Below are 15,272 nucleotides of genomic sequence, written 5' to 3'. Positions count from 1 at the left end.
ACCTACAACGCTGCCCACACTTTCGTGTTAGTCTTTCGGCTGCACACTCCTTCTATCTAATGCGTAACGCCTGCGGTCGCAAAGCGCTAACAAATCCTTTTGATTAATTCTAATAGCCTCAGATGTGCAGCCTCGACATCATTTCTTTTGGTTTAATACTCAATTTAGTGTTGTTCTGTACACCTCTCTCTCTCTCGCTCTCTCGGTGTGCCCCCAGCGATAAAGCGAGGCGATATCATCATCATACCCTGTACGCATTGCCTGATGTGCTGGTGAAAGGGTGTTTTGTTCGCAGATATACGTTTTGGTCGTGTTTTGATCTGCTCTTGACTAAATTTTGGTATTCTTTAATAAGAGAAAGAGAAAAGAGATAAAGAGTTAAGTTAAGAGAGTTAATAAATTTTTGTTTGTTTTAGATATATTTATTATTGACTTCAATGAATTTAATATTTATTTTATCTTACGTTCCATTGACTTAAGTTATTCATTTATATAATTTGTTATTCATTCTACTAGCTTTTCTTTGGTCATTTTAAGTTTATAATTATTGTGCTTACTCATTATAAAATATGTTTATTCCGATAAGAGTTAGTATTGTAATATTTTAACAAAATACTAAAAATCACAATATATTTACAGGGTATCTCTATGCGTCATCTGCACGCGCTTACAGCATTCAGTGCTTGTCTTCTTCTTCTTGTTGCTGTCTCTCTTATTTTTTGCGTGCTTTGTGACTAATATGCAAACAAGCGAGCGGCAACAACAACTTGGCCAATAACTTAACTTGGCTCCGATGCAGCCACACACACACACACACACACACTCACACATACTTACACACACACACACACGTAGTAAGAGCATTTACGCACTTGCTGCCATTCGATGTGAGCCACGAAAAACAAGTCCAAGTCCGTCGAGACCATAAAAATAAGATTAGCACACGCTTTACAGCAGCAACTGTTGTTGCTCAGTTCGATGTTGCTGTTGTCGATTGCTGTGCTTAGTCTTGTTGTTGTTGTAGCTGTTGGTGGCTGCTGTTTTGGGTTGGTTGTGGCTCGTTTGCCTGCTCGTTGCTTTTAGCACATCCCAATAGCTGAATCGTTTGGGTACGCATTGTGAGCCAAAAGGATTTTTTATGTCTGCCCGTTACGGTTAACCCCCGAATGTGGGTTAAATGTAGCTCAGCATAGAGCAGCAAAAAAGAAAAACAAAATTAAACGGGTCTCACTTAAGCGTTATATTTATGTGAATATGGCACAGTTTTCAGTTTTTAGTGGCCAGGCTGATCATTTGATGCTGATGAGATCGTTAAACTTATTATTGGTTTGCCGTTAAGCTGTGAAAACTATTCGGCAATTGGATGGGAGATCAGGCAGAACTGTTATGGGGATTAAAGATGAATGGGAATTGATTGTTCAATGGTATGTTTAGTTAACATTGAATTGCTACGGGGTGTTAAATCGTTTAATGTTAGATAAATGTTTGTATTTACCTGCATTCACTGGCAATGGACTTACCTTTATTACCTTTTTGCAATCATTGTGCTCAATCCTTAACCATATATTAGTATCCTAACTATTTTAATGTTAAATTCACCAGCCGTTTAGCATTTTCACTATCGGCTGTTGTGGCCGATAAAACAGGGCAGGTGGCAGGTAAAATGTGGCAGAAAATTAACAGTAAGTAACATCGCGCTAACATAATTATTTTAAATAGCACACTTGGTGTCAGAGTTAAGTTAATACCCATAATTGTTAATAAAACTGTGTTTATTAACATAATTATGTTAACTAACATAATTATTAACAGTATTTGGTTAACTAACAATTGTTAGCAGGATCCTGTTCACTACCTGTATCGTTTACATGATCATGTCTTTAGCTGTAAACAAAGATTTTTCACTCCATCATTACCATTACCGTTCGCCTGGTACCTCTGAAACTTTAAGAGAAGTTTTGGGGAAGTATCAGGCGTGAGGAAATAAGCTGTAGGGTGAAAAACTTATATTGTTAAGTATTATTGTTACTGCAAAGTTAGTTTACAGTACATTAACATAATTAGGTTAACTAATAAAGCGATAACCGACTTTTGTCAATTAAGTGTTAATCAACATTTTTGACTACGTTTATTAACTTGGTGGAAAATAACACTTGTAATTTTTTATTGTTTTCTTTAATTGCTCTTCAGATAATATCTGTATATAGTCCTATACCTTCTTTCTTCTCTCTAATCTTTCGTTGAAAAATATCATCTAATCGAGTCTGAGAGCATTTCCCATTTAATTCAATTCTTTTTACAATGCCCTTTTGATACGACTTCCTCCATAGCAGAGACTTGATTCAGTCAGACTCTACACCTTGTTGTTGGCTCTGGCTCCCCTGCCCCTCATCTCTTGTGATTCACATCAAGATACATTTGTATCTTACACGCTGGCGAACAAAAAGCGCGCATGTATAAATATTTTTTATTAGCTTTTTCTTCACGCGCCGCCTCGTTTGGCTTCTGGGCAGAAAAGGGGGGCACGTGGGCGGGAGCAGAAGCCGGCGCAACCATATCATATATCAATGGCACACACACGCGCGCTGAGAGGCAGCCCCGCTTTGGGTTCTTTGGCCCAAAGCCCATTCCGATGCGTCGGCGAGGATAATCGCGCACTTTTATGAATGCTGCGAATATTTTCACATTCAGCAGAAGCAGCAGCAGCAAAAGCAGCAAAAACAACAAGAATAACGACATCAACAACTAAAAAGCAGAAGAAGAAGAGCAGCTGCCACGCCTGTCGGTATCTGCGTTGCGTGCCTGGGCACTGGGGTCTCTCTGGCTTGTGGGTCCAAAGGTCAATGCTGAACCGGCACGATCCGAACTGCATAACCACTTAACATTCCACATGACTCAAGGTCGGCCACGCACATTCCTCCCGGCTGTGGGGTCCTGTTGCCGCTGAAAGCGACCGAACGCGCTGCCATTAGGAAAACAAACGTGAGATTTTGTATGTTGAACGTGCGTGCAACGAGTTAATTTAATAGCCGCTTGTAATATATAGAGCTACGCCTTGAAAAGTATGCAAACTGTTTGCATTTATTCATTGGCAAAGACAATAGAAATTAGTAGAGACACAAACCGTTAGACTAAAACCGGAAACTGGCAGGAAATGGTAGTCCAAGATGGAGTTACATTCATTAAAAGTTCATAAACCAAACTTTTTAGAATTCGGGTATTTAAAAAAAAAACTCGCCCTATTTTAACAGCAAAAATTTATGTATGATCTGTAACCTGCAATATTCTATAAATATATTTCCAAATTCAAGTTCAGACATCATAGATTATATATATACTATGCCCAATTGAGCACATGGAATTTCAATGGATTATTACAGAGATATTTTCTGCATGCTATTTGTATCGCAAGAGCTCCAAAATGTAATCGTTCCAATTGGGTAATTGGAAAAGTGGTTGCAACTGCTGAAAATGCATTTAATTTTGTTTCGTTTTGCATAGATTTTCCGTGCAATTAAAAATTTCTCGCTGTGGCAACGCATAAATGCGAAATTGTTCGCGGCTAAATTGTGTTAATGCTTAATTCTTTATAAATATTTGCAGTATTCGCTTACCAAATGCAAGCAGAAACAAAAATTAGCACACACACACTTACATATACATATACATGCACACATGAGAGTCGTAAAAATGCAACATTGTAAAGGCAATTGTGGAATAAATCTGAAATTAAAATTGATCAACTTATGAAGCCAAACTATTAAATACTCTTTCTGGAGTCTGTAGTTGAAGCCAAATAATTACCTTTCCCAATTTTATTTGGGGGGCTTACTTCAAAAGAAACTAATTGGAATTCCTAGCTGGTAGAAGTTCCTTTTTGCATGTCAAAGTATTTTCCGTCACATAATCTTTTCTTTTTCCTTTGTATTTTCTAGTTCTGTTTGTTCGCCTTGGTTACTTGGGCTCTGTTTTTTCTTATTCATAAATATTTGATGCAGAATAAATTCTTGGTCACGATTAAAACAACTAAAATTAATATTTAATATTTATAATAAATTCAACAATTAAATTAATTTTTTTTTAAAGAAAAGTTTAAAAAAATCTTTGAAAATATATATACGTATACATATATATATTTTTTATAATATACATTGGAATTTGTTTTCGCCATATTAAATGTTAAAATGATTCATTTTGTTTCATATATATTTTTAAATATTAAAGGCAGACTAATTGCCTGAAAAAAAAAAAAAAAAATAAATAAATAAATAAAAAAAAAAATAATTAATGAATAATATATAAAAATATAAAAATAAATGAATTTTTAAAAAAATGTGTATTTTCATTTTAAAAGTCATTATTTAAACTATAAATTAAAGGTATATTTAATACACTAATCTAAACGTTTTTCTCGACTGTATCCAATGAGCTCATACTCTCTGAACATCCTCTATTACTGAAGGGTATGCAAAAAGTTGTGCACGGGAAATTAAGCGCATTTAGCATGGATGAGGACGATGAAAGACTGGAGGGTTGCCAGCCAAGTGCTGCAGCTTTATGTAAATTGCTCTCTGTATCTGTTTGTCGGTCCCAGTAGATGTGTGCGTGTGTGCGTGCGTGTGCGTGTGAATGCATTCGTGTCCGTGTGAGTTGCAATTTAAGCGCTGCGGCATTTGCCGTTTGTCGGCATATCAGCTGAACGGCGGCAACTGCTACCTGTATTTAAGGCCTGCTTTGCACACTCATCCCGTGGCCCTCTGTATCTCTCTGCCGCCCAGGCTCACCTTTGGTGCCCATCTTTTGGTGGGCGTGTGGGCGTGTGTGTGTGTGTGGGAATTAATTATGCAGGCGTATCATGGCAAACATCAGCCATTGCCATGCCTTGCCACGCCCACTGCGTATGCGGTTTTAATTTGCAAGCCCACGCGTTCGCTTGTTCGCTCACTCGACTGTCTGCACTGCGTTGCACTGATCCTTCAGCACATGCCACGCCCCCACATCCGTATTAACGCCCACTTCGTGCTGCTGCTACTGCTGCTGTTTGCGTAGTCGCAGAGTTTTCGTTCTGTTTGCATTTCCGTGTGATTTCACATGCCCAAATCGAATCGAATGGATTCGCAGCACTTGTGTCCTCCGCATCCATTTTAATTGATTTCCTCATTGTCTATAGACGACGGGAGAAGACGCCTCTATGTTTCTCTCTTTATCTCTCCTTTTCATTGCGTAAAAAATTTCGTAACTTTCGCTGTTTCTGGCCTGTTTCAATTTCGTCATCTGGAGAAGAATTCAAATAGTAGTCATCAATATTTTCAGAATACTTTTTTCTTGGACTCTGCATTTTACTATATTCTTATATACTTTCTGCTAGTTTTGTTAGTATCGAGAGCTTTCACTTTTATTGATTGCATGACTGAACTTGAGTCTCTTATTTATGCCCTTAATGCCTTGTTGCATCTTCGAATCATCTCGTGTCTTACATAGTTACTTTAATTGCTTTAGTTGCTCTCTTATTCGCTCTCTCTTTTACTCTAACTCACTCTCTCTTTCTATTTTGTTTCTCACTTAGTTTGCTTGCCGTCTTAGCCGCCAAAGGGAGCCCGCATCATTAACCCTTTTGGGCGCTGTCTGTTTATAAATTCTATAAATTTTAGATCATAATGCTCAAACCTGCCTTCGCATGTGTGTGGGAAAACTACGTGTGTTGCGTGTTTTGTTTTCCCCATTGCGGTTAGTGTGTGTGTGTGTGTGTGTGTGTGTAAGTGTGTGGATATGTGCCAGCAGATAAGCCATTTGTTATGCATTTTCATTAGAAGTTTGCCAGCTGCTCAGCCATTATCATTAGCATGGCTAAAAGTGCAAACAAGAGCGTGAGAGCTTATCGTATACATAATGCTAGCTGTTATGCCCCAGTTCAACGACAGGTGGCGTATTGAGCTTGATGAGAAATGTAATTGGGTCAGGGCTTAAGACAGGATCTGGCTGACACTGTGGAATGAAAGCGCGGTGAGCTAATTTCCCAGTCAAATCAAAGACGAAAATTATTTATTTGTTATACTTATTAATACTTGAATGGAGTCGAGTGCAAGCTCAAGAAATCTGTTATAAAATTCATTGCATACCTGCAGGGGCAGTCGATTCAACAGCTCTGTGTTAAATAACAGCTGCTGCTTATGTAATAGAATCGATGCTAAGTTGGCTGTTAAACACCTGTTAGCAGATCGAGAGCTTAGATTCTCGATAAATCTGTTCCTTATAATCCTTCTATATTTAAACATTTGAGTAATTCATGTTTATTAATGTTGGTACACTGTTGACTTGTGCAAATATAGCTTTGCAATGAAACCAGAACTCATTTTTAATTATACACACATATATTTGTTTTGCTTTTTTTTTATTGTATTTATTTGGATTTTCGCATAGTAATAATAATTTCATCAATTATTTATAAGTATGGTGTTTGATGATACTTAAACTTGTTTTTTGTTTTTCTTTACATTAAAATTTATGCTAAAGTTAGAAATAAAATGTGTGTGAAATGTTTGGTTTGTATTTTGCATATATTAATGCATATATAATATGTATTTATAATTCTAATATAACTTTTAAAACAAGACATAAATGCTTAAATATTTATGCGTGTGTGTGTGTGTGGAGTTTAATAAATATGAATAATGGCTCATTGTTGCTGAATACTTTGAAATGAATAGATTTTTGAATAGGCTCATAAAATCAGCTGAATAAATGTTTATCTCACTTTCTCTCTAATGCATTTCAATTGCAAAATAAATGGCTTAATCGAACATAAAACATTTACAATTAAATACTATAATATTCTAATATTAATTTCATTGATTTTGTTTTTTGCTTTTGCAGTTTATTGCCAAACGTTCACAAACTGAATTATCTAAAATAAATTTATATATTTAAACTGAAATTTAAAATTATTTTTGTTTTGTCTTTGTTGCAGCTGTTGTTGTTGTTGCATGTGTTGTTGGTGGGTTTATTGAATGGCTTTTGAATTAATAAACAATTCGGTACAGATAATATGTGTAGAGAGAGAGAGAGAGAGCGAAAGTTAGTGTGAGCGAGATGAAGAGTTAATGATAGCTACAAGTAGATACAGTCGGATATATATGTATTTCTTTCATTGGATAATATGTATAGATACGCTCTATATATATTTATGGTATTTATGTATGTATGTATGTATGTTTATAATATGCTCATTAAATGCTCTCGATTGAGACAAATCATGTACAAGAACAACTTTGACTAGAAATTAAAATATGTGTTAGTATTTAATTAATACCAAATGCTTAACATTTCGTTTTCTCTCTGTGTGTAATTATATTGTGAGCAGTATTGTGTTTATCTCTTCGTCTTCCTCTTGTGTATTTAACTTGAGTGGGAATAGTTCTCTCTAAACACATACATATATATATGTAAATATCCTATATATTCGTATTTTGTATGATTAAAATTGCTAATAATATTACGTTTATTGTTTTTTGTATTTTTTTCTCGTTTTTGTTTGTTTGTTTTCAGTTTTTATAATTAAATAACATAACATTAGTAAATTTAAACTAAGATCCAGTCAATTCATATTTTGGAATATTTTCTTTATTTTTTGCTTCACACACAATTAATAGAATTATTGAGTTTTTTTTCTAATTTAATAGATTATAATCATCTGCATCAACTATACATTGAAAACACATCGATTTCGCTTTAGATACTCTACTTTAATAAAAGGAAATTTGATTTTCATCAGATCCATCATCAGATCAATCCTTCGCTTGATATTTTTTTTTTGTAGTTTTCAAATAACCTTTAATATAAGTCAATTTAATTTTTGTTTTTCGTTTTGAATCTTTACAGCTATTAAAGATGATCTGAATTAGGGTCGCAAAAAAGGTGCTGTATAAGAGCTAATTTCGATCAGCGGATATATGTTCGTGTTCTGTATAGGATATGCAACTAAATTCCCTTTCGTTTCTCTTTCGACAGGTTTCGGCATTCGATTTCGAACTCAAAACTTGCTTTGAACTGAATTCTACAAATTCAATTCATTTGCCGTGTCGTTTAACTCTTTTTCGTATAACTGTATTTATACTAATACTTGTTGTGTTCCGATTCCGGTTCCAGTTCCGTGCTATGCATTTACGACAAGTCCACCGCATTGTAGTTGTTCATCGGATGCGAGGTCTGCTCATGATAATTGGGACAACGTCCAATCTTCTCCATGTACGGCCCATATTGGCAGGTGGGCGGCTTGCAGCGTCCCTCCTTGATGCACCTATGCAGAGGGAAGGAAGGAGAAGAGAAATATAAGATCATTACATATGTGGAAAGGGTATTTAGTTTCTTCAATCTCTACTCACTTGCGATCTTCCAAGGAGAAGTGCTCGCTGCCTCGCTTGCGATAGTCGCAATCGTAGTTGCTCGAGGAGCAATCGCATCTGCATAGCCCGTCGTTCTGTAGGATGCGCTCGAAGTGCACGGGACAATTGCAATTGAGCATGGTGGCACGCTGCACTACGGCACCGTTGCTGGAGATGACGCCCTCTGCATAGTAGTTGCTGCGATCGATGCAATGGCATTCGGTGTGGTTGACAAAGGTCAACATTTCCGGCTTGGATCGTCTGTCTTTGTGGGTCTTGACCTGCAAATGAGACGCATCATAGAGTTAATATAGTTTGTCTAACGGCCGTTGCCTAATTGCGTTTTAATTGAGACGGCACACTATATTAAATACAGCTGAGTAGATGTGCATGTGCCAGCTATATGGGGTGTCCTCTTCATTGAAAGGCTAACCCGGTTAATTTGCATATGCAGATTGTTGCTCAAAAGTTTCATTAAGCAAGTGTGTGTGTGTGCGTGTGTGTATGTGTGTGTGTGTGTGTCTGTGTATGTGGGTTTGTATCTATCTCAATGCTCCTTAAGCTGACTGTTCATCAAACTTGTCGTCATTGTTATTCTTGTTTCTATAGCTCTTGTAATTCTAAATGAGTTGTCAGCTGTCAGTTGCCAGTTGAAAAGGCACGCAGAGCCGTAGGAAGTTAGTTAAATAGGGGCTTTGCTATGTTGTACAGATATATTGAAATATTATTAAATAAAATGTGTAAAAGTATAGGCAATACTTGAGTCTAGCTTGGTCTTTTACATTTTTATTTTAATTCAAATTGTAATAAAACTAAAAAAAAGAGTTTTCGGCATTACATATTGCTTGTTACATAGGTGACAATTTCTTTAGAAGATATTGAAGCTATTATATCATAACAATATTTAGATGAAATTAAAAGTGTGTAAAAATTTATTTTAATCCTACTTTATATTTATATTTTATAATTAAATGACAATAAACAAGATATAAATTCAAAAGTCAAATGTTCTTTAAAGTTTTCTCTTATTCATTCATTCGCCCCCCTTGGCTCTAAGCCCATGGTATTTAACCATTAGGAGACAAACTTGAACAGCTTCTGTTACGCTGCCTTGCGAAGCGTTAAGCTCTGAGTTGGGCGCCATCGTTTGGGGCTGCATGACAAGTGCAAAATGATGAAATGCCATATGAATTGCATAAATTAAGCTGGATTCGTTTAATTAAAATTACAGCTCCGGTTATTAATCAAGCTAAGTAAATAGCTGGCAGTCAGCAAGCAGCAAATGCCCACAAAATGCTGCCAGCCAAAGAAAATATCCAAAGATGCAAAACCGAGAGCGGTCGAGCATTGAATTTTGATTGGACGCATCAAAGCAGAAAACTGACAGCTGATCAAAAATAATGCTAAAATTGAAACCGAAATTCTGTGCGAGACTTGAAACCTTTTTTCTGCCATGTTACACATGCACAGACGCACACACACACACACACACAATTTTCTATATATACAAAAAATGAAAAACATGAAAATTAAATTTTTCACATTTTTGTAAAGCGGCTCAGCAAATGAGTGTGAAGGGCAAATTGATGTCCAAGCGTTGTAGGAGAAATATATGGACATTTTTAATTTAATTGAAAAGAGAATGAAAAACGAATGAACTTAAAATAAAGATAAAGAAGTGTTTGCAAAATGGTTGAGCTTAAACTAAAGGTGAAAGAGTATACGAAAAATGGATGATATTTATATATATATATTTTTTTTTCTTATATTTAAATTTATATATTTTTCGATTTTCTTTGTTTTTATTTCTATTTATAAAAATATTGGTTCATGCATCAATACTTCACTCTTAAATGAATATATTTTTTTAAATTACAATGTTTTGTTTTATTTATTTTTTAATTTTAAATTTATATTTATATTCATATATTTATGTTCATTACGTTATATCTTTATAATACGAATTTTTAATTTTTTTAATTTAATTTAATTTTTTTTTTTTTTTTAATATTCCTATTGGTTTATTTTATTTATTTCTTTTTTTTTAATATATCATCCCAGGCTACAAGAGCTACGCATATTAGATTTTTCTATATAAAACTTTTCATAAGGCACACACATACTATAAATATTTGACTTTTTATATAGCTCTCCTTCACTCCTGCCCTCTCTTTCTATCTCTCTCTCTCTGTGTTGCTATCCTTCATCCATGCACTCTCTCCACTCGACCACACTTTCTTTTTAAACTAAAGTTTTGGTGGAATGTTTATGCAAATTTTTGAATGCAACGAATTGAAAAAGTTTTGCATGCTCGACATGTCGCTCACAGACACGCCCAGCGCACCGCCCCCCTTTTAGCAGGCAGCATGCATGCATGTGTGTGTGTGTGTTTGCGAAATATAAAATTGAAGAAAATTGCAGCAGGCACAAGAGACGAACTGGCTGCTAAGCTCAAGCTGCCAGAGCTGAAGCAGCACAATAATTGCCGGAAACGGAAGTGCAAAGTGCTGCTGTTACTTGCTATTTCATTGTTGCTCTTGTTGTTTTTGCGTTTCTGCCTGTTGTTGATACTTGAATTGCAACCGCATCTAAAATTGCTGCAAAGTGGTTGAGCCGCCTGCCCATAGCATGATATATGCCATAAATACATATGAGTACGAGTTTTGGACTCTCTCGGCTGCACTTTGTTTTACATTTTTTGCAAGATGGCGTCACCGGCTACCTCCCTCCTGCGTCACGCCCCTAATTGGGCTAAGCCTGTGCCATATACTATATGTGTAAATGCAAATGTAGTCGGCCCTCTCTCGTGTGTGCACACTTTGGACTCGAGCAATTAGTCAGTTATTGCTTTGTAGTGGGCACCCGGAGCACTCGAGCGCTCTGAGCAGAGCAGCCAAGGACAGAGGACTGACGGCAGAGGACCGAGGACTGAGAACTGAGGACTAAGGACTAAGCACTGAGCACTAAGGACGAAGGACTCATATAAAATGTAGTTTAATTTTTCTGTTAGGTATTGTATGCAAGCATTTATGTTATTGACACTAATTGACAGTGTTGGAAAGTGCCAGATTTTGAGTGAAAAAGAGAGCAAACGTATGAAGAAATTGAAAGTCTAAAGCTGCCCGGCGTTGCCTGGTAACATATAAAATTTTGAGTAAGAAAGTGAGCAAATGCGAATCTAAATTATATTTGATTATAATAATTTCTTTCTCTTTTCTCTCATTTCTGTTCATTAAAAATTAATTTGATATTTTATACTTTTCAATTAAATTTGTTATGTTGGAACTATTTTTATATCGCTACAAATTCTTATATTTCTCAATCAAAGAGGAAGAAAATGTTGTTTTCCTTTAGTTCGACTTGCCACATGGAATTCCCGAAAACTCTCAACTTACTTCAAATAAAATTAATTTTCATACACTCTATTTGGCTTCAGCAAAGTCCTGACTTTGACTTGCATGTGCAAAGTCTTTCCTACCATGGAGTTGTGCATAAAATTACAAATTCTGTTGCCTATTTGCCACACTTTGCCCAACAGCCACAGTCAAACAGGAAATACTTCTCATTATATATAAGCCCTACCTAGATGGCTTTTAATTATGAAATACACTTTTGCTGCGTTTGCTGACAGTGGATTTTGCGACTTGAAGATTTACACAAACACACACCAATGCAAGCAACAGGAAGAAGAAGGTAGTTCAGAGTAGAAGACACGCCCACGCATGGAGTAGGCGAGGCAGCGCTTAATTATCTAAGAAAAGTTAAGACAAGCAACAGGAATTATGAGCAGGTTAAGTCTTCTGAAGCAAAGAGAGAGAGACAGAGAGAGAGACAGAGAGAGAGAGAGAGAGAGGAGAGAGAGAGAGAGAGAGAGAGAGAGAGAGAGAGAGAGAGAGAAGAGGAGAGTGGGAGCTTAAATAAAAGACAGTAAATAAATAATATATTTCTTATGTGATATTTCCTATAGTACATATACTAAAACGCGCATTTAATGCCAAATCGCATGTGAAATAAAAATGATTTACTTTATATATAAATTTTTTCTCGATGGTCACTTTTAGCTGGTGTTGGGCCAACTAAACTAAAGTTGCATGTCTGCGAAAATGTTATCTGCCAGCTTAAACATACAAAATATTACGAGGAGAAAAATAAAGCACAAAAATTTATGGGCAGGAGCAGGGCACAGGAGACTGGAACGGAGAGCAGGGCGAGGCAGCAGCGGGGGCAGCAGGAAACTAAAGTTTGTGCACACGATGTCATTGAGAGGTGTCAAGTGCCAGGCAAACAGCTTGAGACCAGCAAGAGCAGGACAACACAGAGCGAGAGAGAAGGAGTGAGAAAGAGAGAGGGAGAGTACGGCATCAAAAAAACATTCTTACAAAACATAATTTATGTTGCGCAAATTTTGTTGAAGTGAGAAGGTAGACGGAGAGGGCGAGCGAGGAGTGAAGGGGAGGGGAGTGGTGTGAAGCGGAGCGGAGGGGAGGGGCCGTGTGCATTGTTGGCCAGCCAAAGTGCAATGCTCCCTGCGATCCACTCCAGACAGAGCCGAGCCAAGCCAAGCCGAGAGCGAGCGAGCGAGCGGACGAGATTTATGAAGCCTTTTTTTCGCCTCTGGTTCTGGGTTCAATGCACCCGCAGTGCACAACGCAGAGATGTCGTTACTTTCACCCGCAGCTAGAAGAGCGACGTGAAAGCCAACGCCTCCACATGGCGTGCAGGTCCACATCGACAGCCGCAGCCACATCCACATCCACATCCATATCCATGTCGATGTCGCCCACCTGGCTAACATTGGCATTGGCCTAAGTAAAAGTCAATTGGCTGACAAGCAAAACGTTGCCCGAGTTTAATTAATTTGCAACAAAATGTGGCGCGATTCGCTCCAGTGCTGCACTGCTGCAGGCCGGCGCATGCATAATCTAAGCTGTGGGTGGAGGCGCCACAGCCGCCAGACGCAGAGCAAACATTAATTTTGCTTATTAAACAATGAGCGACAACGGAGCGCGGCAGGGCGGGGCAGGTGCGTGTGGCACTTGCAACGACTTTGTGCCACATGCGCTGCGTAATGCAATTTCGACAGCTGAAATCCCAACAGTTGGCAGCAGCTGCAACATAAATGCAAAGCACGTAAACAGGTAGCAAATGGGGGCGGGGCCATGGAGGAGGCGGCACTGCCATGCTTAATGCCCAGTTGGTAAAACTTTTGTCAGCCGAACTTTATGCCCGACTATAAGCGACGACAGTTGCAGATTTTATAAAATTATTCAACACTTAGTTGAGCACATTGACAGCTGTCTGTGTGGTGGGAGGGAGAGGGAGCGAGTGAAGAGCGAGAGAGGCTTACTTCCCAGAGCGCTCCAAGTCTAAAAATAGTCAAGTGCATCGCAGCACAACTAATTTTTGGGTATGTGGAGTCCTTGAGGGCAACAGCTGGTAGCTTAGCCCGGATTACGTGCACTCCGACAGCAACTTTTCTCCAACTAAATTATTCAGCTATACATAATAAACATAATAACAAATAGTTGTTGGAATGTGTGAACTTCGTTGCTGTATAAAGTTTTGCGCATGTATAAATGTGTAGCTGAGGTCTAGTTCACATTTGATATTGAGTTATATCGTAGCTTGTGAGTTTATTTTATATAAATATTAATTTTATATAATTTATAAATTTGTAATTTATAAATTTGTAATTTGTTGACTACTTTTAATCAACTTGTGAACGAAGCTTAACATGCGACATTTTTGAAGCTTACTTTCTTAAGCTACTTCAGTAAGTTTTCGCTGCTCTCATTAGCTGACTTCGCTTTCGACTCCTCAGTTTCTACTCCTGCAATGCTGTAATCATTTGAGGATTCAAGCTGAGTGAAGTCAGTGACCTCCTTTTCTCATTGCCCAATCGCATGCAACTGCCAAGTGCAAGAGCTTCGTATCAACTTAGTTACATATCGATAATTGAATAGCCATAATACATACAAATACATGACCTCAATTTTGGAATATTTACAAAATGAAGACAGGGAAGGGGTCGTTATATTTAAATCAAATTCTATAATAAATAACTTAATCATAAATCAAACGCACGTAATTTATGATATATATTAATGAATTTCAATATTAGATTTGCTACTTCATTATGTCCATATAAAATGAATTTTATATTAAAGCCTGCAGCAATATATAATGAAGAAATTTTGTATATAAATCATGGTGAAAGCATATACAATTTTTTTAAAAATCGAGTCTCGATAATTTGTACCCTGTTAAACCAAAAATCGCGAAAAAAAATCTATACCCTTGAAAAAAATTTGTTTTCGATAATTCTTGATAATTTCTGTGTAAAAAAAAAAAAAAAATCGCTTCGTTATTTGGAACTATTGGAACTCGACTATAATTATAGATAATAATAATTAGTAAAATTTATAATAATAAAAATATTGTTAATACTAAGAACAACTTATTTAAAGTTGATTGCTATAAATTTGTATTAAATAATAAATAAAGTTGTTAATTGATTTTTTTTTTTATATAATATTATTCACTAAATTAATTCAATCGAATTGAAATTTTCAGCATTTCAACTATGCACATTTCATATTAATTTCAGTGCTATTCCACATCGCTTAAGCCCAGTAGCTCTCACTTTTTAATTTGCAGCCCTCTTTGTGGCTAGCCACAATGTTGGCCAACAATGGGCAGCTGCCATTAATTGAGGTGTAGGCGTAAATAGTTGCATAAATTGCATCTGGTGCTCATGAATGAATTTTCATTAAATTCGTTTTCCATTCGTCGCTTAGTTTAGAATGCGCGCCCTTTTTATTATCATTATCATTAACATTGTTCAGCAGGTAATTTCCTATCGTTGCGCACGGCTACAATAGCAGCAGCTGC

The 15,272-nt window shown here is 36.8% G+C and overlaps 1 protein-coding gene across 4 annotated transcripts in view; it reads right to left on the bottom strand.

The window, feature by feature from the left end:
- Positions 1-7,849: 7,849 nt before the first annotated feature.
- The window catches only part of Pvf3 (PDGF- and VEGF-related factor 3), a 76,715-nt gene continuing 69,292 nt past the window's right edge, over positions 7,850-15,272 (bottom strand). For all 4 annotated transcript variants that reach the window (XM_089258397.1, XM_089258396.1, XM_089258399.1 and 1 more), the window contains 2 exons: positions 8,382-8,662; positions 7,850-8,296 (listed from right to left, as the gene is read on the bottom strand). In XM_089258397.1, coding sequence (XP_089114523.1) covers positions 8,161-8,296; positions 8,382-8,662 — 417 coding nt within the window. In that variant the 3' untranslated portion in view covers positions 7,850-8,160. The remainder of the gene's footprint in view (positions 8,297-8,381; positions 8,663-15,272) is intronic.

The sequence above is a fragment of the Drosophila navojoa genome, chromosome 3 (genome assembly GCF_054131105.1).
Source record: "Drosophila navojoa isolate 15081-1374.11 chromosome 3, UAZ_NAV_1.0, whole genome shotgun sequence".
NCBI classification, from domain to species: Eukaryota; Metazoa; Arthropoda; class Insecta; order Diptera; family Drosophilidae; genus Drosophila; species Drosophila navojoa.
Note: the sequence above shows the minus strand (reverse complement) of the source record. Positions and strands in the feature narration are given on the sequence as shown.